This window comes from Procambarus clarkii, chromosome 6 (genome assembly GCF_040958095.1).
Source record: "Procambarus clarkii isolate CNS0578487 chromosome 6, FALCON_Pclarkii_2.0, whole genome shotgun sequence".
Lineage (NCBI taxonomy): Eukaryota > Metazoa > Arthropoda > Malacostraca > Decapoda > Cambaridae > Procambarus > Procambarus clarkii.
In genome coordinates this window covers 17,650,414-17,675,208 of record NC_091155.1, presented here as the reverse complement: position 1 = coordinate 17,675,208, position 24,795 = coordinate 17,650,414, and the positions used below count along the sequence as shown (strand labels likewise).

Below are 24,795 nucleotides of genomic sequence, written 5' to 3'. Positions count from 1 at the left end.
AGACCATTCTGTGACCTGATAATCTACTCTCACACTAGACCACCATCCTATGACCTGTGACCTGATAATCATCCTTATATTCATCTTACTTTCTTTCATCTCATCTTAATATCTATCATCAATGTCTTTATACAAGACACCTTGATTATGCTTTTGTATCAATGCATTCTAGTGCTGCTGACATCAGAGCTCTCTGATGTCCCTGACATCAGAGCTCTTTGATGCTGCTGACATCAGTGCTCTCTGACGCCCCTGACATCAGTGCTCTCTGACGCCCCTGACATCAATGCTCTCAGACGCCCCTGACATCAATGCTCTCTGATGCCCCTGACATCAGTGCTCTCTGATGCCCCTGACATCAGTGCTCTTTGATACCCCTGACATCAGTGCTCTCTGATGCCCCTGACATCAATGCTCTCTGATGCCCCTGACATCAGTGCTCTCTGACGCCCCTGACATCAATGCTCTCTGATGCCCCTGACATCAGTGCTCTCTGATGTCCCTGACATCAGTGCTCTCTGACGCCCCTCACATCAATGCTCTCTGATGCCCCTGACATCAGTGCTCTCTGACGCCCCTGACATCAATGCTCTCTGACGCCCCTGACATCAATGCTCTCTGATGCCCCTGACATCAATGCTCTCTGATGCCGCTGACATCAGTTTTCATCATAAAGTATTCATCATAAAGTATTCATCATAAAGAATACTTCCTCCAAACTTTCGTTTATTAGATTTAATTCACATGAAATATATGATGAAGAAATATCTCTCAATATATTCAGAATTATTACCATAAGACGTTTTCCCACACAACAGAAAAAGAGCTAAACAGGTTTCGTGGGAGACGGGAGAGAATGACGGCAAACATTGCGACTCAAGACAATAATGCTTGAGAACACTATGGTGGGCCCGGCAGTGTGTACCGTCTGCAAATATTGTTAAAGATTCAAACTTTCTTGAAGACAACTGTTGAATTTGTTTAGTTAACTGTAGTAAAATAAATGAATGCATTACTATTAGGAAAAATAACCAATAATGTTTATTTGTGGAGAATAAATCATGATTATGAAGAGATATTGAAATATGAAGAAACGTTGAGAAAAAGATCTGGAAGTGCTCTTGAATCTAACTTGACGATGTCTGAGAAATGCTCCAAGGAGAAATATATGAGAAACGAATACTAATCCTAAGGAAACCTTTTTAAATCAAATTTTAACAATTATGTCTTAAAAGTTTCAATGTCTTTTATTTGCTGTAGCAAGTGTAGTATTGACAGAATTGTCCTCGTCATTGTTATTCCCACGGTCTTTCTATTTGTTTAGTTGACACCTGAGAGGCAGGGTAATGCTGGGACTCTTTTTCCCAGGCTCCAATACCATAGTCGAGGGTTAGCTTCGGGATCACACAACCTAAGTATGTGGTGTATGATCCTTTCATAATAACATCATTGGTTCATTTTGTCTCATCACTACTTCTACCATTACTGTTCAAATACTGCTACCGAATCTTACACCAATACTTCTACAACTACGGCTACAACTACTTGTACCGCTACCACAAAAACTAACACCATTACTAATGCTACCATTACATCTGCACACAACACAAACCAGTAATCGAGCTACTCCTATGAGAATTAAATACACATTACTAATTAAACATCCATAAATCACGATAAGAAAAAGTTTCTTGGATGGACATTTCGCACGTGTGTTACATTTGGTCAGTGGTGAGTATGAATACGCAAACCCAGCACCCGTCAGTGCCAAGGTCAGAATGAAGGATCAGCGTGAAACTCAATTGTTCTGATATGAATCACGGTGTTAAGTGTGTAGTCTAGACAACTATCAGACAAGTTTGATTACCTTTCCAGCATTTAGAATGTTATATGAATTAATCTTTAGTGATATTTACTATTGGGATTATATAGCCTTAATGCATTAAAATATCATAAGTTTTTAGAAAGAAAAGAATCCCATTTCAACCCATAAGAAAAAAAGTTTTTTCAAATGGGTTGAAAGTAAAATGGTCATATTAGAAGCGAGTGAATACTGATTTGCGATACCTTACTTGGCATCACTATTGACCCTGGCTGAGGCACTGGACACTGGCACCGTCGATATAAAAGGCGCGCAGCTTCCTCTTGGCATCAGTTCACTTCGAGCCTTGTTACAGTCAACATCATGGTAAGAGATAATTACTTGAAACTGGTTATCATTATAATAGAAAATTTAATAAATTATATTTTATTGCTTTGTTGGACATTACAATATAATACAAAATTATTAGATAATATATTGATATCATGAATTACATGGAATAAATGGTGTACTCAGATGTACCTCGTTTATTCATCTCTGATATAAAAAAATTAATATTAGTTTATTTTATTTTCAGAAGCTGGTGATAGTGTCGATGAGCGTTGCCGTCCTGGTGGCCTCCAGTTGTGCTGAACCTGAAGTGAGTTCCTTCTCCACCTCCTCTATCGCAGGTGGAGGCTTTGGGCTCTCGAGCCCGAGCATCGGAGGAAGCTTCGGTTCATTTGGTGAAGGATCACGTCACGGTTCCTTTGGAGGAGTTGGTGGAGGCTACGGTTCCGGAAGCGGCGCCACGAGTCATTCCATTTTCAACCTTGGAGCGTCCCAGGGTGGATATGGAGGAAGCTTTGGACATGGAGGATCCTCTAGCCTAGGTTTCGGTGGCAGTTCTCTTGGTGGTTATGGTGGCAGCTCCCTTGGTGGAGGTTTCGGTGGCAATTCGTTTGGTCGAGGATTTGGTGGCAGCTCTCTTGGCAGTGGTCACGGTGTCAGCTCCCTGGGTGCTTTTGGTGGTAACTCCCACGGCAGTGGTTACAGTGGCAGCGCCTTAGGGGGAGGATTTGGTGGCAGCTCCCTGGATGGTTTTGGTGGTAGCTCCCTCGGCAGTGGTTACGGTGGCAGCTCACTTGGTGCTGGATTCGGTGGCAGGTCCCTGGGTAGTTTTGGTGGCAGCTCATTTGGTGGAAGATTCGGTGGTGGCTCTACTGGCAGCATCGGAGCATCGTATGTAAATAAATAAATATAAAAACTGCACAACATAAAACTTAATGAGATAAGGATATCTTCAATATTGAATTTATATTTTTCGAGCACTCCAAACTCAAGTTTCCAGCACTCAGAAGTCAACAGTCCAACACTCAGAAGTCAACATTCAATCACTCAGAAGTCATAATTCAAGCACTCAGAAATACACTTTCGAGTGAAATTATCTTCAATGAAAATTAGTCTCAGTAGGTATGAAAGAGACATCAAAATATAAACAGTAACTCCATAAGCTTTATATGTTAATCACAGACGGATTTTATATATAATTTTTCATATTTGAGCACAAAATATGTTATCAAAATAAAAACAAATAAATATAACTATAAAGAGTTGTCTCCTTTTAATCCTTTATGCTAGATTCAATGCCGTGTATTGAACACTAGACATAATGACCAATATTTATCGTCTGTTCACTTCTCTGGTCTTAACTTCAAAGAACACCCGGAGGAAATTCATTGGCGATTGATTAACCATCAAATATTTTGACAATCATATTATGGGTCACTAGCAAGGAACAGTAAAATACTCCACCACCTCTCACCAGAATTGTTTATTCCCTTATCACTATATGACTGACGCTTATATATGTTGTGTGAAGTCACATTAAAGCGGTAGCGGGAACCACAGAGGACCTGAAGAAAGATTCCCAGATACATTGACGTCTCTGAAAAAAAATTACAGTGCGTTTGTGATACATTTCACCTCAGTAGCTATTCATAGAATATATACGAATATCTTGGATTGTAACTTTTCTGGAAAGATGTTCTTGAACGTTTTCATTATCTCCTTGCTCTTAAAGGTATCCGGTCCATATAATTCAGTCTCAAGATTCAAGCTGGCTATACTAATTATATAGAGTCACTAGTCCTCAATGGGAAACACTATGCTCAGCACATACTATAGCATGTTATCACAGAAGCCCTTCGCTCGAAACTATTCCAATAATTATGGTTAATTGAAGAAGTCATTCCTGCATTACGGAATAAAGAAATTTCCAGACGTAGCCCCTTGAAGAAACAAGTAGTTGTGATAGGCAAGGGGTGTTTGTGGAATGGAAGGCACGTGTAAGGCATGAGACAGGTTAGCAGAGGTATTCAGCAGGTGTACGGTTAAATAAACCCTTACTTCTTGGCCAGGGATTAGCCATGCCATGCTCTTCGATTCTACAATAGTTGGTTCTATGATCTCAGATTAATAATGTGGTGATTGACTGACATTATTTTTGACAACAAAAACGTTTAGCGTAAAAAACTCAATTCAGTAGCACATAAAATTATAATTAACTATCCATTGGGTTGTGACAAAAATATTATTTACATTCTGTTTTTTGGGGCTACAGTTGATGAGTATATAATGTGAGCTCATCAACTACGATAAGCAGCGGGTGAAAATTAGCATGAGGCATATGGTGCACAAAAGTTATTGATGCATAAGATATATAATCACCAAGTGACGAGAATATAGAGTGTACACACACACACACACACATATAAAGAGACAAACCGTTCTCGCACTTTCTTATTGTCAATATTGACTTATTAAATAATTGCATATGTGACATACAAATTTATTGTGAATATTTTAGTTTACCTTGAAAAGCTTCATAGAAAACACCGACCTTACCTAAACTTCTTAGTATGTTAAGATAAGCATCTTATTGCTTCTTAATTGCAATTATTACTTAACCTATACCAATAATATTTTAGTTTACCTTGAAAAGCTTCATAGAAAACACCGACCTTACCTAACCTTCTTAGTATGATAAGATAAGCATCTTATTGCTTCGTAATTACAATTATTACTTAAACTATACCTATAATAGGTTAAGTAATAATTATAATTATGAAACAATAAGATGCTTATCTTAACATACTAAGAAGGTTAGGTAAGGTCGGTGTTTTGTATGAAGCTTTGCAAGGTAAACTAAAATATTTACAATAAATTAGTATGTCACATATGCACGTATTTAATAAGTCAATATTGACTATACGAAAGTGCGAGAACGGGTTGAAAGAGAATATGGGATGTTCAATAACCGAAAAAGAAGCTTGTGGGTGTTCAGTAGCCAAAGGAACTAGGACCTATCACTTGATTTCGTAAATGCACCTAAGGAAGACAATACACATGCTGCATTGTTAAAACAGTTGACAGCGAAAAGTACAAATGCTGTGATTACATTACAAGGAACAGGATGAAATCAGTATTGTACTTATAACTGTGAAGAAGTAGGTGGAAGATGTACTGAACTGAAATTGCAAATATGTTCCTTGATGCTGATTTTGTAAAAGACACATAAAGGAAGAGGAACTATATACTGGGTCTCCCGGAGAGCACACCTGTAACTGAACGAACGTCACTTACGTTTTTCATCAAGTCCCTTTTAATATGGGAGAACTCTGTGTCTATGATTGATGCACAACTTGCCTAAACACGCAAGTGAAGTTATACAACTTTAGAACACTTTCCCACCAGGAGACTCGAACCCTAGCCAGCACAGAAGCCTTCCTGCAACTGGCATAACAGGTACGCTTTTAACCCACTGCACCACGCTCAGACCCCTAAAAGAGATGGTAATTTCGGGGTATTTAAACACCCCAAAGATTACCACCTCCCAAGGGCAACTAGAGGAACTAGACTATGTGCATCAAGCATAGACACAGAGTTCTCCCATAGTACTATTACAATGGAATTTTCAATAGACGAAAGTATGAAAAAGAATAAACTATTGCAAGTGTTTCACATCCATCTCCCTTCCCGCCTCTCTCTCTCTCTCGATTTTATATATATATATATATATATATATATATATATATATATATATATATATATATATGTGTGTGTGTGTGTGTGTGTGTGTGTGTGTGTGTGTGTGTGTGTGTGTGTGTGTGTGTGTGTGTGTGTGTGTGTGTGTGTGTGTGTGTGTGTTTACTAGTTGTTTACAAGTTGTGTTTTGCGGGGGTTGAGCTTTGCTCTTTGGGCCCGCCTCTCAACTGTCAATCAACTGTTTACTAACTACTTTTTTTTTTTTCCACACCACACACACACCAGGAAGCAGCCCGTGACAGCTGACTAACTCCCAGGTACCTATTTACTGCTAGGTAACAGGGGCACTTAGGGTGAAAGAAACTTTGCCCATTTGTTTCTGCCTCGTGCGGGAGGCAGAAACGTGTGTGTGTGTGTGTGTGTATCACGAAAATAAACACGTGATTAAAAATGTGGCAATGTTCTTCACTCCTTCTGAAGATGTATTAATATACGAAAGTAATTAAGAAAATTCCTGTTTCATTTTTCCTCCGTGGTCTGACATTGTCATATATATATATATATATATATATATATATATATATATATATATATATATATATATATATATATTTATATATATATATATATGTCGTACCTAATAGCCAGAACGCACTTCTCAGCCTACTATGCAAGGCCTGATTTGCCTAATAAGCCAAGTTTTCATGAATAAATGTTTTTTCGACTACCTAACCTACCTAACCTAACCTAACCTAACTTTTTCTGCTACCTAACCGAACCTAACCTATAAAGATAGGTTAGGTTAGGTTAGGTAGGGTTGGTTAGGTTTGGTCATATATCTACATTAATTTTAACTAAAATAAAACAAATTGACCTCATACATAATGAAATGGGTAGCTTTATCATTTCATAAGAAAAAAATTAGAGAAAATATATTATTTCAAGAAAACTTGGCTTATTAGGCAAATCTGGCTTTGCATAGTAGGCTGAAAAGTGCATTCTGGCTACTAGGTACGACATATATATATATATATATATATATATATATATATATATATATATATATATATATATATATATATATATATATATATAAAATGTCGTACTTAGTAGCCAGAACGCACTTCTCGGCCGTGGCTCGGCTTGCCACGGCCGAGAAGTTGCTGTGGCTCAGCTTCTTGTGGTTCAGCAAGCTGAGCCACAGCAACCTTCCCTGTCCCCCAGTCTTTCCCACCATTCCTCCCTCACCGGGCTCCTCCACCTCCCCACCATTCCCCACTCCACCATCCCCTCTTCCTTCCCACCATGCCCCCTTCCCATGTCCCTTTATCCTCCCCACCATTCTCCATTGCTCCATCTCCTCGTCCCCATCATCCCAAACTCCCCTGTCCCCTCATCCTTCCCCACCATCTCTCACTTCCGTTCCCTCGTCATCCCCACCATTCCCCACTCCCTCGTCTGATGCCTTCCCAAATGGTATGATGTCCCCATCAGAAAATTAGGAACATCAAGTGATCTGATGTTCCCATCACTGAAATATACGAAAAACAGTTAAAAATGAAATGAAAATATGAAAACATAAAAAAAATAAACTATACTCACAAAAGGAAACTTATGCTAAACAGCACAGCCCAATTCCAACGCAATTCACACAAAATAAATAAATCAGAATGAAAATAAATCAAAATCTATGAAAATTCAATTTATCAATGCAATCAGAAACATTGAAATGGAATAGTAATATATTTAGTATAGCATGTGTGTTGCTCTTACATGCAACAGATGGCGCTGTTTTTCAAGAAAAGCATAGTTTTACCTGTCACACGTGTGGCATCTATACTTATACTTCTGAAATGAACGGTATAGTAAACAACACAGCTTAATTCCAACACAATGTCACACAAACAAATTCAATAAAAAAAAATCGAAATCTATGAAAATAAGGTTTATCAATACATTCGGAAACATTGAAATGGAATTCGTGACATATTTAGAATAGCGTGCATGTTGATATTATGTGCAACGCAGGGCACAGTTTTTCAAAAACGCATATTTTTACCTGTCACAGGGGTGGCATCTATATAATAGGTATGTAAAAAGACGCGCCTATTCGAATGCAACGAGGTGTCAAAATTTCAAAGCAATCGGTGAAAACTTTCGGAGATTACAGCGTGTGTTGCTCTAATGTCCAACAGATGGCGCTGTTTTTAAAAAAAGACACTTATTTTTTTAGGTCACAGGTAAGTCATGCATATAGTAGATATATAAAAAGACGCTCCTATTCGGATCCAACGTTGTGTCAAAATTTCAAAGCAATCGGTAAAGAGGTTTAGAAGATTTCCCTCACATGAAAAATTCATGAAAACACAGTTTTTCAGAAAATGAATGTTTTTTTACCGTAATAGACGTGACATCTATATAGTATGTATATAAAACCTTGCCGGGTGCGAATGGAACGTTGTGTGAAAATTTCAAAGAAATTGGTGAAGAACTTTCGGAGATTAGCAGTTATGCACAAACTAACATATATATAAATATATATATATGATGCACAACTTGCCTAAAGACGCAAGTTATGCAACTTTAGAACACTTTCCCACCAGGAAAGTGGGAAAGTGTTTGCACACTTTCCTTTCACTTTCCACCAGGAGACTCGAACACTAGCCAGCAACTGGCATAACAGGTACGCCTTTAACCCACTGCACCACGCTCAGACCCCTAAAAGAGATGGTAATTTCGGGGTATTTAAACACCCCAAAGATTACCACCTCCCAAGGGCAACTAGAGCAAGTGAGGGGTCACTTAAGTTTTTCATCAAGTCCCTGTTAATATGGGAGAATTCTGTGTCTATGCTTGATGCACAACTTGCCTAAACACGCAAGTGAAGGTATACAACTTTAGAACACTTTCTCACCAGGAGACTCGAACCCTAGCCAGCACAGAAGCCATCCAGCAACTCTCATAACAGGTACGCCTTTAACCCATTGCACCATGCTCAAACCCCTAAAAGAGATGGTAATTTCGGGGTATTTAAACACCCCAAAGATTACCACCTCCCAAGGGCAACTAGAGCAACTAGACTATGTGCATCAAGCATAGACGCAGAGTTCTCCCATATTAACAGGGACTTCATGAAAAATGTAAGTGACCCCTCACTTGCTCTAGTTGCCCTTGGGAGGTGGTAATCTTTGGGGTGTTTAAATACCCCAAAATTACCATCTCTTTTAGGGGTTTGAGCATGGTGCAATGGGTTAAAGGCGTACCTGTTATGAGAGTTGCTGGATGGCTTCTGTGCTGGCTAGGGTTCGAGTCTCCTGGTGGGAAAGTGTTTTAATACATACATACATATATATATATATATATATATGTATATATATATATATATATATATATATATATATATATATATATATATATATAACACTATTATATATATATATGTCGTACCTAGTAGCCAGAATGCACTTCTCGGCCTACTATGCAGGGCCAGATTTGTGAATAAGCCAAGTTTTCCAGATTTTCAATATTTTTCTTATTCTTTTCTTATCAAATGATAAAGCTAATTATTTCATTATGTATGAGCTATTTTTTTATATATATTTTAGCTAAAACTAACGTAGATATACGACCGAACCTAACCTACCCTACCTAACTTAATCTATCTTAACCTAACAAAACTAAGTAACTAATTTATGTTCATAATATAATATAATATTTATGATTCTAATAAAATAAGTGGAAACAATTTATTGAAAATAAAGAAAATCACTCGGCCTATTAGGCAAATCGGGCATTGCATACTACTAGGCCGAGAAGTGCATTCTGGCTACTAGGTAATATATATATATATATATATATATATATATATATATATATATATATATATATATATATATATGTATATATATGTCGTACCTAGTAGCCAGAACGCACTTCTCAGCCAACTATGCAAGGCCCGATTTGCCTAATAAGCCAAGTTTTCATGAATTAAGTGCTTTTCGACTACCTAACCTACCTAACCTAACCTACCCTAACATTTTCGGCCACCTAACCTAACCTAACCTATAAAGATAAGTTAGCTTAGGTTAGGTAGGGTTGGTTAGGTTCGGTCATATATCTACGTTAATTATAACTCAAATAAAAAAAAATTGACCTCATACATAATGAAATGGGTAGCTTTATCATTTCATAAGAAAAAAATTAGAGAAAATATATTAATTCATGAAAACTTGGCTTATTAGGCAAATCGTCCCTTGCATAGTAGGCTGAGAAGTGCATTCTGGCTACTAGGTACGACATATATATATATATATATATATATATATATATATATATATATATATATATATATAAATATATATATATATATATATATATATATATATATATATATATAATATTTATGATGGATGTTACCTTTGGGAATTTTAATTTTAAGATGAATAGGAAAACCAGGGATATACTGATTATCTTGTTTCAGATTCTTTACATTAAAATGCATAACGTTTCGAATATTTCTCGTATTCATCATCAGATCTAAAAGAAAAAACAGAAATCACAGTCAAATAACTGGTAAACAATGAACTCAAACTGAATGCAATTGACTATCAAAGAAAGGTAAATGATTAAAAAAACAAAACGGTTAAGCTTACTTAAAGTGATCAATACAAATAAAACTTATTAACTGTCACATAGATAAAAACTGATTCAAAAAGCCATTAAATTACAAGAGGAATTTTATAACTTCTAAAACAAACCATACTCTTAAACTTACGCGAAGTGATGAACAGGAGGGAAACTTGATAGCTAACACATAGATACAAAACACTATTACAAATACTCATATAATGACTATAAATCTACAAAAAATGTATATAAAATGCAAGCAGAATAAGCGACAATTATAAAGTTCTAACCAAAATCTTATAAAAACTCAATTATTAAACAAATCTAAATACCAAAAAATGTATTATATATCCTAAATAAACAGATTATAATAATGTACAATGTCAAGACTTACAATAAGTAAGAAAAGGCAAAGACATGGTAAACTAAATAAAATTAAACTGCCAGAATGAACTATAAATCAAATTACAGGTCCTACTGTGCACTATACAGTGTACAATTGAACAGCCTAAAGGTTGCTATTTATCAGAGGCCGCAGCTCCTTTATATATAAGGATTCCATTACTCTCAAATCTGACTGGCCAGTCATACAAGTGTCCAGAATTTTAAAATCAGATTCCAGCAGAGAATGATTAAACTCTTAACAATGGTTTCTAATCTCCGAAAATACTGGCTTAGATAATGGTAATCCAGTCCTAAAAGATACTCCCCGGTGCTCAAGTATCCTAATCTTAAAGTTCCGAATGGAACTCCCGATATATCCATCATTACAGCTGGAACAATTATACATATATATACGACATTAGAGAACAGGGGGTAGGCACTTTATCTTTAAATTTAAAATAAGAGCCTATGGTATTTGTGTTGACAAAAATAAATCTAAAGTCTACTTGAGGATAACACTGCTGCAACAGTCTCCTCAAACGACTCCTTACAGAAAAACCAATAGTGCCATAAAATGGTAATTTAATATATTTAATATCCCTTTCTACTGCAGTAATCCTACACGATGGGTGAAACTTCTTACTTAAGAAATTCCATATAAAGGTATAACCCATATGCAAAGGATAACCATTATTTGAAAAAAAATTCACAAGAAAATTAATTTCTTGATCAAAGTTATTCCAATTTGAACATAAAACAAAGGCTCTATTCAGTAGAGTATTAAATGCATTTTTCTTAAAAATATCAGGAACAAAAGAATTAAAATTTAAACCTAAACCAGTAAAAGTTGGTTTTCTAAAAACATTAGTGTTGAACCCATTAAGGTTATTCACTTTGACATCAAGAAATGACAATGAATTATCCACTTCACATTCTGCAGTGAAACGTATATTACTATGTTGTGCATTAAGATACTCTCTAAATTTCTCAATATGACATTGGTCCTTAAATAACAAAAAAGTGTCATCTACATATCTCCTGTACAAGACTGGTTTAAAGTCCAAAGGACATTTATCAAGCCAATTTTTTTATGAAAACTCAAAAAAGCATTAGCAAATGCAGGACCTAAGGAAGACCCCATTGCTACTCCATCAATTTATTTATAATATATATTATTAAACATAAAGACAGAGTCTTTAACCGCTAATTCTAACAACCGTCTGAACATTTTATTATAAAATCCAGACACTAAATTAGTGTCAGCAAATAACTGATTAACACAAATATCAATGGTTTCCAACAAAGGAATATTAGTAAAGAGTAAACCTGTAATTTGATTAGTAATATTAGTAAACCTGTAATTTGATTTATAGTTCATTCTGGCAGTTTAATTTTATTTAGTTTACCATGTCTTTGCCTTTTCTTACTTATTTTAAGTCTTCACATTGTACATTATTATAATCTTTTTATTTAGGATATATAATACACTTTTTGGTATTTAGATTGTTTAATATTTGAGTTTTTATAAGATTTTGGTTAGTACTTTATAATTGTCGCTTATTCTGCTTGCATTTTATATACATTTTTTGTAGATTTGTAGTCATTATATGAATATTTGTATTAGTGTTTAATATCTATGTGTTAGCTATCAAGTTTCACTCTTGTTGATCACTTCGCGTAATTTTAATAGATTGGTTTATTTCAGTAGTTATAAAATTCCTCTTGTAATTTAATGTTTTTTTGAATTAGCTTTTATCTATGTGACAGTTAATAAGTTTTATTTGTCTTGATCACTTTAAGTAAGCTTAAGTGTTTTGTTTTTTTATCATTTTTCTTTTTTTAATAGGCAATTGTATTCAGTATGAGTTCTTTGTTTACCAGTTATTTGATTGTGATTTCTGTTTTTTCATTTTAGATCTGATGATGAATACGAGAAGTATTCGAAACGTTATGCATTTTAAAGTGAAGAATCTGAAACAAGATGCTCAGTATATCCCTGGTTTTCCTATTCATCTTAAATATATGTATATATATATATATATATATATATATATATATATATATATATATATATATATATATATATATATATATATATATATGTCGTACCTAGTAGCCAGAACTCACTTCTCAGCCTACTATTCAAGGCCCGATTTGCCTAATAAGCCAAGTTTTCCTGAATTAATATATTTACTATAATTTTTTTCTTATGAAATGATAAAGCAACCCTTTTCTCTATGTATGAGGTCAATTTTATTTTATTGGAGTTAAAATTAACGTAGATATATGACCGAACCTAACCAACCCTACCTAACCTAACCTAACCTATATTTATAGGTAAGGTTAGGTTAGGTAGCCAAAAAAAGCTAGGTTAGGTTAGGTTAGGTATGTTAGGTAGACGAAAAAACATTAATTCATGAAAACTTGGCTTATTAGGCAAATCGGGCCTTGAATAGTAGGCTGAGAAGTGCATTCTGGCTATTAGGTACGACATATATATATATATATATATATATATATATATATATATATATATATATATATATATATATATATATATATATATATATATATATATATATATATATATATATATATATATATATATATATATATATATATATATATATATATGTCTTCCGAAGGTTTCCGTTTTTACCACGAATTCTCCTCTCTTTAGCATACCTTATCCCTAGTCTCAATCCCCTAGAACCCCACCCCCCTCCTTGCCCCTATCATAATCTTACCCATCACTCCCTTTCAGCCATGGTTACACCCTCTTCCTTTCGCTCATAAATTAATTATTCGGAAGCACTGGAATATCTGTGTACATCTCACAGGAAATATATTAAGATTCCTGAAAACTTCAGTGAAGTCTTATATATTAGGATCACCACCATGTATTTCACACTTGCCTCGATAAAAATCGCATGTAGTTCTCAGTAAATGATAATATTTATTAAGGAATTTATATTAGGCAGACCCCACTTCCTGTCGATTCAGTAGAATCCAGTTAATATAACTTTTTCGAGGTCAGTATGGTACAGCAGTAGAGGTTGCGGCTGGCAGTACTCTTGTCGCGGGTTCGAGTCACCAAAGAGCTCCAGTTGATTTTCTCATTGATATATCACAATAATATGATTTCTCTGTGAAAGCAATTCTAATAAATACATTTCCTCTGAACCGCAACACAACCTGCGACCAGTACGCGAGCTACTCCTATGAGCATTAAATACACGTTATTATTTAACCTTCCATATATCTCGATGCAAAAGAGTTTTCCAGATGAACTTTCCGCACGTGACTTACATTTGGTCAGGGGCGAGTCCGTGTCTTGAGTACGAAAACCCAGAACCCATCAGTGTCAAGGTCAGAATGAAGGTGCATCACAAAAATGAATTGTTCTGGTATGAATCGCGGTGTTTAGTGTGTATTCTAGCCAATTATCAGATGACTTTGTTTACATTTCCAGCATTCAGAAGGTTATACAAATTAATGTTTGGTGGTGTTCACTAATAGGAATATATAGCCATGATGCAGTAAAAACTTTTAATTGCAGTCGTAACTTACAGCAGACAACCAGAATATCTAAAGATGTGAAGACTAATCGTCTGCGTATCTAAATAAGTTTTTTCAAATGGGTTGAAAGTATAATGGTCATATTAGAAACGAGTGAATACTGATTTGCGATACCTTACTTGGCATCAGTATTGACCCTGGCTGAGGCACTGGACACCGTGGCTGAGGCACTGGACACTTTTATATCGACACCGTCGATATAAAAGACGCGCCGCTTCATCTTGGCATCAGTTCACTTCGAGCCTTGTTACAGCCAACATCATGGTATGAGATAATTGCTTGAAGCCGGTTATCATTACAGTGGAAAATTTTTATTTAATATTTTTAGTTACCTTGTTGTACATTGAAATATATTACAAAATTAATAGTAAATATATTGAATACTAATATGAATCATAGGGAATGAAAGCATGTAATTGGATGTAAATTGTTTATTCATCTCTGATATATATATAAAAAAAATATTAATTTTCAGAAGCTGGTGATAGTGTCGATGAGTGTTGCCGTCCTGGTGGCCTCCAGTTGTGCTGAGCCTGAAGTGAGTTCCTTCTCCACTTCCACGACCGCAGGTGGAGGCTTTGGGCTCTCCAGCCCGAGCATCGGAAGAGGCTTCGGCTCATTTGGTGAAGGAACGCGCCACGGTTCCTTTGGAGGTGTTGGTGGAGGCTACGGTTCCGGAAGCGGCGTCACAAGTCATTCCATTTTCAACCTTGGAGCGCCCCAGGGTGGATCCGGAGGCAGCTTTGGACATGGAGGATCCTCTAGCCTAGGTTTCGGTAGCAGCTCTCTTGGTGGTTATGGTGGCAGCTCCTTTGGTGGAGGTTTCGGTGGAAATTCCTTTGGTCGAGGATTTGGTGGCAGCTCTCTTGGCGTTAGTTACGGTGTCAGCTCCCTGGGTGGTTTTGGTGGCAGGTCCCTCAGCAGTGGCTACGGTGGCAGCTCACTTGGTGGAGGATTCGGTGGCAGGTCCCTGGGTGGTTTTGGTGGTAACTCATTTGGTGGAAGATTCGGTGGTGGCTCTACTGGCAGCATCGGGGCATCATATGGGAAATAAATATAAGAACTGAACGAGCATGAAACTGTAACAAGTTATGGAATTCTTTCAAATTGTATTTATATTTTTCTAGCACTCCAAACTCAACTTTCCGGCACTCAGAATTCAACATTCCAGCACTCAAAAGTCAATATTCCTGCACTCAGACGTCAACATTGCAGCACTCACAGGTCAACATTCCAATATTCAGAATTAAAAATTCCAGCACTCAGAAGTCAACTTTCAAGCACTCAGAAGTAAACATTCGAATGAAATCATCTGCAATTAAAAATTTAGTTAAATTACTTCATGAGGCCATAAATCTCAGAAGGTTTGAAAGAGACATCAATATATAAACAGTATCTCAATATGCTTTATATGTTATTCACAAACTGTTTTGTATAAAATTGTCTATATTTGAGCACAAAATATGATATTATGATGAAAACAAATAAATAGAACTATATTGAATTGCCTTCCTTTAATCCTTTACGTTAGATTCGAACAAAAAGTTCCAAGTAGCACGGGTTATGGTGAGGCCGTACTTGATTCAATGCCGTGTATTGAGCACTAGACATAATGACCAATATTTATGTTTGTTCACTTCTCCGGTCTTAATTTCAAAGAACACCCGGAGGAAATTCATTGGCGATTGATTAACCATCAGATATTTTGACAATCATGTTATGGGTCACTAACAAGAAACAGTAAAACATTCCATCCACTTCTCACCTGAATTGTTTTTACCCTTATTACTATATGACTGACGCTTATAAATGCTGTGTAAAGTCACATTGAAGCAGTAGCGGGAACCACAGAGGACCTGAAGAAAGATTCCCAAATACATTGACCTCTCTGAACAAAATTACAGTGCGTTTGTGATACATTTCACCTCAGTAGCTATTGATAGAATATATATGAATATCTTGCATTGTAACTTTCCTGGGAAGATGTTCTTGAACGTTTTCATTATCTCCTTGCTCTTAAAGGTATCTGATCCATATAATTCAGTCTCGAGACTCAAGCTGGCTATACTAGGCATGTAGAGTCAACCAGTCCTCACTGGGAAACTCTATGCTCGGCACATATTATTGCATGTTATCACAGAAGCTATTCGCTCTAAACTATTCCAATAATTATGGTTAATTGATGCAGTCGTTCCTGCGTTATGCAATAGAGAAACTTCCAGACGTAGCCCCTTGAAGAAACAAGTAGCTGTGATAGGCAAGGGGTGTTTGTGGAATGGAAGGCACGTGTGAGGCATGAGACAGGTTAGCAGAGGTATTCAGCAGGTGTACGGTTAAATAAACCCTTACTTCTTGGCTAGTGATTAGCCATGCCATGCTCTTCGATTATATAATAGTTGGTTCTACGTTCTCAGATTAATAATATGGTGATTGACTGACATTATTATAGGCAACAAAAACGTTTAGCGTAAAAAACTCAATGTAGTATCACATAAAACTATAATTAACTATCCATCAGGTTGTGACAAAAATATTATTTACATTCTATTTTTTGGGGGCTACAGTTGATGAGCATATACGGTGAGCTCATCAACTACGATGAGCAGCGGGTGAAAATTACCCTGAGGCATATAGTGCATAAAAATATTTGATGCACAAGTTATATAATCACCAAGTGACGAGAATATAGAGTGTACTCACACACACATATATTGAGAATATGGGATGTTCAATAACCGAAAAAGGAACTTGTGGATGTTCAATAACCAAAGAAAATAGGACCTTTCACTTGATTTCGTAAATGCACCTACGGATGATAATATACATGCTGCATTGATAAAATACCATGCCCAAGATTACCATCAGAGTGCCGGCGGGAGGATGGGGAATTAGCCTCGGCTACCATCCTCTTTTGTCCTGTCGTGATGGTCGAGTGGTTAAGGGATCCTGTCCATCAGTTGCAGGGTGCTTCTGGCAGTATGGGTTCGAGTCACTTCTGGGGTGTGAGTTTTCGGTTGCATATATGCCTGGAGACCGTTCAGGCTTGTTTGCATTTGTGTTCCTCACGTGTGCCCCAAAGAATGAGGTGATTTGATAAAATATTATGCCCAAGATTACCATCCGAGTGCCGGCGGGTGGGTGATTCAAATAGCTTCGGCTATCACCTCTTTATGTCCGGTCGTGATGGTCGAGTGGATTAAGGTGTCCTGTACACACCAGTTGCGTTGCTCCTGGCAGTATGGGTTCGAGTCACTTCTGGGGTGTGAGTTTTCAGTTGCATATAGTCCTGGGGACCATTTAGGCTTGTTCGCATTTGTGTTCCTCACGTGTGCCCCAAAGAATGAGGTGATTTGATAAAATACTATTCCCAAGGTTACCATCCGAGTGCCGGCTGGGGGGGGGGGGGGAAGGTGGTTCAAATACCTTCGGCTATCACTTTCTTATGTCCGGTCGTGATAGTCGAGTGGATTAAGGTGTCCTGTACACATCAGTTGCATTGCTCCTGGCAGTATGGCTTCGAGTCACTTCTGGGGTTTGAGTTTTCAGTTATATATATATATATATATATATATATATATATATATATATATATATATATATATATATGCGAACAAGCCTGAATGGTCCCCAGGACATATATATATATATATATATATATATATATATATATATATATATATATATATATATATATATATATATATATATATATGCGAACAAGCCTGAATGGTCCCCAGGACATATATATATATATATATATATATATATATATATATATATATATATATATATATATATATATATATATATATATATATATGTCGTACCTAGTAGCCAGAACTCACTTCTGAGCCTACTATGCAAGGCCCGATTTGCCTAATAAGCCAAGTTTTCATGAATTAATTGCTTTTCGACTACCTAACCTACCTAACCTAACCTAACCTAACTTTTTCGGCTACCTAACCTAACCTAACCTATAAAGATAGGTTAGGTTAGGTTAGGTAGGGTTGGTTAGGTTCGGTCATATATCTACGTTAATTTTAACTCCAATAAAAAAAAATTGACCTCTTACATAATGAAATAGGTTGCTTTATCATTGCATAAGAAAAAAATTAGAGAAAATATATTAATTCATGAAAACTTGGCTTATTAGGCAAATTGGGCCTTGCATTGTAGGCTGAAAAGTGAGTTCTGGCTACTAGGTACGACATATATATATATATATATATATATATATATATATATATATATATATATATATATATATATATATATATATATATATAGAAGGGATACCTTACTGTTCCCATATGTGTTCCCACTTTTTCCGTTCTTACCACGTATTCTCCTCTCTTTAGCATTTCTTCCCATGGACCCCAGGTCTCAATCCCCTAGGATCCCCCCTCCCCTCCCTTTGTTCCTATCATAGTCTTACCCATCACCTCTCTGCAGCTATGCCTACACCCTTTTCCTGTCGCTCAGAAAATTAATTATTCGAAAGCAGTGGAATATCTGTAAACATCTCAAAGGAAATATATTAAGATCCCTGAAAACTTCAGAATATATATTAGGATCACCACCTTGTATTTCACACTTGCCTCGATAAAAATCGCATGGGGTTCTCAATAAATGATAATATTTATTAAAGAAATCAAATTAGACCGATCCCACTTCCTGTCGATTCAGTAGAATCCAGGGTTGTATAACTTTTTCAAGGTCAGTGTGGTACCGAAGTAGAGGTTGCAGCTGGTTGTACGCTGGTAGCGAGTTCGAGTCACCTAAGAGTTCCAGTTGATTTTCTCATTGACATATTACAATAAATTTATTTCTCTCTGTGTAAGCAATACTATTGCTACCACTTCCTCTGACCCCCAACACAACCTACGACCAGTTTCCGAGCTACTTCTATGAGCATTAAGTACACGTTACTATTTAACCTTCCATATAACACGATAAGACAGAGTTTTCCAGATGAACACTTGGCACGAGACTTACATTTGGTCAAAGGCGAGTCCGTGTCTTGAGTACGAAAACCCAGCACCCATAAGTGTCAAGGTCAGAAAGAAGGTACATCACAAAAATCAATTATTCTGGTATGAGTCGCGGTGTTTAGTATATATTTTAGTTAATTATCAGACGACTTTGTTTACTTTTCCAGCATTCAGAAGGTTATATAAATTAATGTTTGATGGTGTTGACAATTTGGAATATATAGCAATGATGCAGTAAAATGTTACAAACGCAGTCATAGTTTACAGCAGACAAGCGAAATAACTAAAGATGTGAAGACTAATCGTCTGCGTATCTAAATAAGTTTTTTTCAAATGGGTTGAAAGTTAAATGGTCATATTAGAAACGAGTGAATACTGATTTGCGATATCTTACTTGGCATCACTATTGACCCTGGCTGAGGCACTGGACACTGGCACCGTCTATATAAAAGACGCGCCGCTTCCTCTTGGCATCAGTTCACTTCGAGCCTTGTTACAGTCAACATCATGGTATGAGATAATTACTTAAAACCGGTTATCATTATAGTGGAAAATTTTCATTTATTATTTTTGTTACCTTGTTGTACATTAAAATATATTATAAAATTACTAGTAAATGTATTGATTGCTATCATGAATCATAGGGAGTGAGAGCGTGTACTTGGATGTAAATTGTTTATTCATCTCTGATATATAAAAATGTTTATTAATTTTCAGAAGTTGGTGATAGTGTCGATGCTTGTTGCCGTCTTGGTGGCCTCCAGTTATGCTGAACCTGAAGTGAGTTCCTTCTCCACCTCCTCTACCGCAGGAGGAGGCTTTGGACTCTCCAGCCCGAGCATTGGAGGAGGCTTTGGCTCATTTGGTGAAGGAACACGTCACGGTTCCTTTGGAGGTGTTGGTGGAGGCTACGGTTCCGGAAGCGGCGCCACAAGTCATTCCATTTTCAACCTTGGAACGCCACAGGTTGGATACGGAAGCAGCTTTGGACATGGAGGATCTTCAAACCTAGGTTTCGGTAGCAGCTCTCTTGGTGGTTATGATGGCAGTTCCTTCGGTGGAGGTTTCAGTGGCAATTCCTTTGGTCGAGGATTTGGTGGCAGCTCTCTTGGCGGTAGTTACGGTACCAGCTCCCTGGGTGGTTTTGGTAGTAGGTCCCTCAGCAGTGGTTTTGGTAGTAACTCATTTGGTGGAAGATTCGGTGGTGGCTCTATTGGCAGCATCGGAGCATCGTATGGGAAATAAATATAAGAACTGCAAGAACATGAAACAGTAATGAGATTTGGAATTCTTTCAAATAGTATTTATATTTTCCAAGCTCTCCAAACTCAACTTTCCAGCACTCAGAATTTAGCATTCCAGTATTCTGAGGTCAACATTCCAGCACTCAGACGTCAACATTCCAACACACAGAAGTCAAAATTCCAGAACTCAGAAATCAACTTTCAAGCACTCAGAAGTAAACTTTCGAATGAGATCATCTGCAATGAAAAATTGAGTTAAATTACTTTATTTGAGGTATAAATCTCAGAAGGTTTGAAAGAGACATCAATATATATGAACAGTATCTCAATATGCTTTATATGTTAATCACTAACAGTTTTTATGTATAATTTTCCATGTTTGAGCACAAAACATGTTATCATTATTAAAACAAATAAATAGTACTATATTAAATTGGCTTCTTGTAATCCTTTATGCTAGATTCAATGCACTGTATTGTGCACTAGGCACAATACTCAGTATTTTTCGTTTGTTCACTTCTCTGGTCTTATTTTCAAAGAACACCTGGCAGAAATTAATTGGCGATTGATTAAACATTAGATATTTTGACACTCATGTTACGGGCCAGTAAAAGAAACAGTAAAATACTCCACCACCTCTCACCAGAATTGTTTTCACCCTTATTACTACTTAATTGACGCTTACAAATGTTGTCTGTAGTTACATTAAAGCAGCAGCCGGAACCACAGAGGATCTGAAGAAAGATTCCTAGATCCATTGACTTCTCTGAAAAAAATGCAGTGCTTAAGTGACACTTTACACCTCAGTAGCTATTCTTAGGATATATATATGAAATATCATGCATTGAATCTTTCCTGGGAAGACCTTAAATGACTTTATTATATCCTTGCTCATAAAGGTATCCAATCCATAACCTTCAGTCTCAAAACTCAAGCTGGCTATACTAGTGGTAGGGTCAACCAGTCTTCACCGGGGAGTACTGCACTTGTCACATGCGATGCTAAGCAGCATTTTTCATGTTATCATAGGAGCCATTCGCTCATAACCAGAGCAATAATTATGACTAATTGATGCAGTCGTTTCTGCGTCAAGCAATAAAGAAACATACACACGTAGTCTTTGAAGAAACAAGTAGGTGGGATTGGTAAGGGGTGTTTGAGTACTGGAACGCAAGTGTAAGGCATGTGACAGGTTAGCATTGGTATTCAGAAGAAAGTATGGTGAAATAAACCCTTACTTGTTAGCTAGTGATTAGCCTTTCCATGCTCTTCGATCCTACAATAGTTGGTTCCACGTTCCCTGATTAACAATGTGGTGACTGACTGACATTATTGTCGAAAGAAAAAAGTTTAAACTGAAAACTTAACTCTGTAGCCTTTCAAATTATAATTAATTATCTATCGGTTTGTGACAAAAAAATATTAGCATTCTGCTAGTTTTTGGGGCTACAGTTCAAGTGATGAGCAGTGGGTGACACTTACCTAGAGGCATAAAGTTAAAAAAAAATTACTGATGCATAAGATATTTAATCACCAGGTGAAGAGCATATTGTGTATACACACACACCATATAGTGAGCCTATAGTGTTCAATAACCAAAGAAGAATCATGTTGGTGCTCAATAACCAAAGGAACTTGGATCCATAGCAATGAAGAAGTAGGTGGAAGATGTACTGGACTGAAATGACAAACATGTCCCTTGATACTGAGTTTGTAAAAGACATAGTAAGTCTGAGGAACTATATACTGGGTCTCCCGGAAAGGACACCTGGAACTGAACGAACATAGTAGTAGCACAATGAAATTTTCAGTAATATTGAAAGGAATGTTTTAGCTGCAAAAAATAATTGAGAGTGAGATCTACAGTATTTATTCGCATATGGCATCTGAAACTATGATACTGAGGACATGCTTGCAAAAAATAGCCAGAATATAATGAGTAGAATAAAGTATTACATATGTATCATACCCAACTCCCTTCCCTTCTCTGTCACCCTCTCACTCGTCTCTCTCTCTCTCTCGCTCTCTCTCTCCCTCTCTCTCGTCTCTCTCGTCTCTCTCTCTCTCTCTCTCTCTCTCTCTCTCTCTCTCTCTCTCTCTCTCTCTCTCTCTCTCTCTCTCTCTCTCTCTCTCTCTCTCTCTCTCTCTCTCTCTCTCTCTCTCTCTCTCTCTCTCTCTCTCTCTCTCTCTCTCTCTCTCTCTCTCTCTCTCTCTCTCTCTCTCTCTCTCTCTCTCTCTCTCTCTCTCTCTCTCTCTCTGTCTCTCTCTCTCTCCTACAACATCGAACAAAAACACATTTCCAGTTATTTATATTGAAGGGATACCCTGCTGTACGCGGATTTATCCCTCCCCTTCCCCCCCCCCCCCCTCTTTCCGTCCTTACATATATTCTCCTCTGTTCAGCATATCTCCTTATGTACCCCCTAGTCTCAGTCCCCTTGGAAACCCTTCGTCCCTATCATCGTCCTCCCCATTTTATTTTTTCCTTGAGGGGCGAGTTTACTGGGCAGCGCCACTCATCCTGTGAGTGGACATACACCAAAGCAGCATGTACAACACTCCCCAATAGGAAGAAAACCCGCTATGTTGTTCATCCTGTCACTTGTACCCACACACAGCTTGGACTTGCCTGACTGTCTTAAGCGAACAGCTCCTCAAACAAGAAGATTAACATCTCTTAACCCATAAAATCTTACGTTATCTTGCGGGTGCAAAATGGGTGAATCTTTTAAGAGGGGGATCCACAGAAACATGACGACTCTTCCTAGGGTTGTTAGTCCCTTCACAGCTCTCTTAATTTCAGCGACTATCGCAAGCTTTTCTGCCCGATTTTTACTTAGGCTTTGTAGCGCTGCTTTTGAATTCGTACAGATCACTTCGCCATTAGTGTTTCGTTGAAGGAATCTTAATGCCATAACAATGGCAGTTAGCTCTGCTTGCGTTGAAGAGGCATAGTTCTCAATGCATGCTTTTTCTTCATCTCTGCAATTGAGAGGCATTATTTCTGATTATATTGTATGCTGCACCAGCCTTGCCATTGACAGGGTTAGATGACCCATCAGTGTAGATTTGATCTAATTCATCTCCGGCTTCATTTTATATTTCCTGAAGATACTTGTGACTCATTTCTTGTGGTATCATGTTGGATCTTGCCATTTCTTTGATGATAATCCTACATGAGTCATCCTCCCAAGGCTCTATGTCCAATCCAGGTAATAGCTTTCAGTGCCCTGAGTCGACTTTTACATGTTCCTATGAGATTGGGTGAGCTCCTCTTTCTTCCTCTTGTTACAGCCGACAGTGACGCCAAGGTACCGATAGTGGTCAACCCATTCAAGTATTACACCATTAATTTGTTGTTCTTCATTTTCTCCCCGCTTGTGAGGAGAGTATACTTTTGTCTTGTTTGTGGTAAGAGTGAAACCGAGCCCAAAACATTTCCTTCTAACGAATTTAATTGACTGTTTAATTTTTCTCAAGGTTGGGGCTTGTATTAGAACATCATCTGAATATCCCACTTGTTGTGTTCCTTCCGGAAAATCAATATTTGCAATTGCGTTCATAAGTACATTAAATAGTGTGGAGGCTTAAGACCCCTCCTTGGGGGGTCACGAGCTTCATATCCCCATCTTCAATCCCTTTTCGCCATTTCTTTCCCTCCTTCCTTTCGCTTAGAAAATTAATTATTAAGTAAGACTAGAAGATCTGTATAGGTCTCACAGAAAATATATTATCACTGAAATCTTAAGTGGAAACTTTTAAAAATATATTAAGATCACCACCATGTATTTTACACTTGACTCGATGAAAATTGCACGTGGTTCTCAATAAATTATACTATTTATTAAAGAATTTTAATTAAACCGGCCCCACTTTCTGTCGATTCAGTAGAATCCCAGGATATATAATTTTTTCAAGGTCAGGGTAGTGCAGCAGAAGAGGTTGCGGCTGACAATATGCTGGTCGCGGGTTCGAGTCTCCTAAGAGCTCAATTTTGTTTTATCATTGATATATATCACAATAGAATTATTTTCTCTGTGTTCTCATTACTAATGCTACCATTTCCTGTGAACCGCAACAAAACCTGCGACCAACACGAGCAACTACTATGAATATTAAATAC

At 37.0% G+C, this 24,795-nt stretch overlaps 3 protein-coding genes across 3 annotated transcripts; all 3 read left to right on the top strand.

Annotated features, from left to right (window-relative positions):
- Positions 1-1,737: 1,737 nt before the first annotated feature.
- LOC123754149 (keratin, type I cytoskeletal 9-like) lies at positions 1,738-3,059 on the top strand. Its single transcript, XM_069310479.1, has 2 exons — positions 1,738-1,772; positions 2,384-3,059. Exons 1-2 carry the CDS (start codon positions 1,738-1,740, stop codon positions 3,057-3,059), a joined length of 711 nt encoding a protein of 236 aa, XP_069166580.1.
- Positions 3,060-14,930: 11,871 nt separating this feature from the next.
- On the top strand, positions 14,931-15,491 carry LOC123754073 (keratin, type I cytoskeletal 10). The gene has a single exon (XM_045736230.2). The coding sequence runs from the start codon at positions 14,931-14,933 to the stop codon at positions 15,489-15,491; it is 561 nt and encodes a 186-aa protein (XP_045592186.1).
- A 4,672-nt stretch (positions 15,492-20,163) lies between these two features.
- On the top strand, positions 20,164-20,673 carry LOC123754074 (keratin, type I cytoskeletal 10). The gene has a single exon (XM_069310469.1). It carries the CDS (start codon positions 20,164-20,166, stop codon positions 20,671-20,673), a length of 510 nt encoding a protein of 169 aa, XP_069166570.1.
- Positions 20,674-24,795: the final 4,122 nt, after the last annotated feature.

What these genes read in the sequence shown, in the direction of transcription:
- LOC123754149 (XM_069310479.1), top strand. Translation starts at nt 1,738, where the DNA reads ATGAATACGCAAACCCAGCACCCGTCAGTGCCAAG. An exon ending in CAGCACCCGTCAGTGCCAAG is followed by an intron (nt 1,773 to 2,383) that starts GTCAGAATGAAG and finishes AATTAATATTAG; the next exon opens with TTTATTTTATTTTCAGAAGC.
- LOC123754073 (XM_045736230.2), top strand. Translation starts at nt 14,931, where the DNA reads ATGAGTGTTGCCGTCCTGGTGGCCTCCAGTTGTGCTGAGCCTGAAGTG.
- LOC123754074 (XM_069310469.1), top strand. Translation starts at nt 20,164, where the DNA reads ATGCTTGTTGCCGTCTTGGTGGCCTCCAGTTATGCTGAACCTGAAGTG.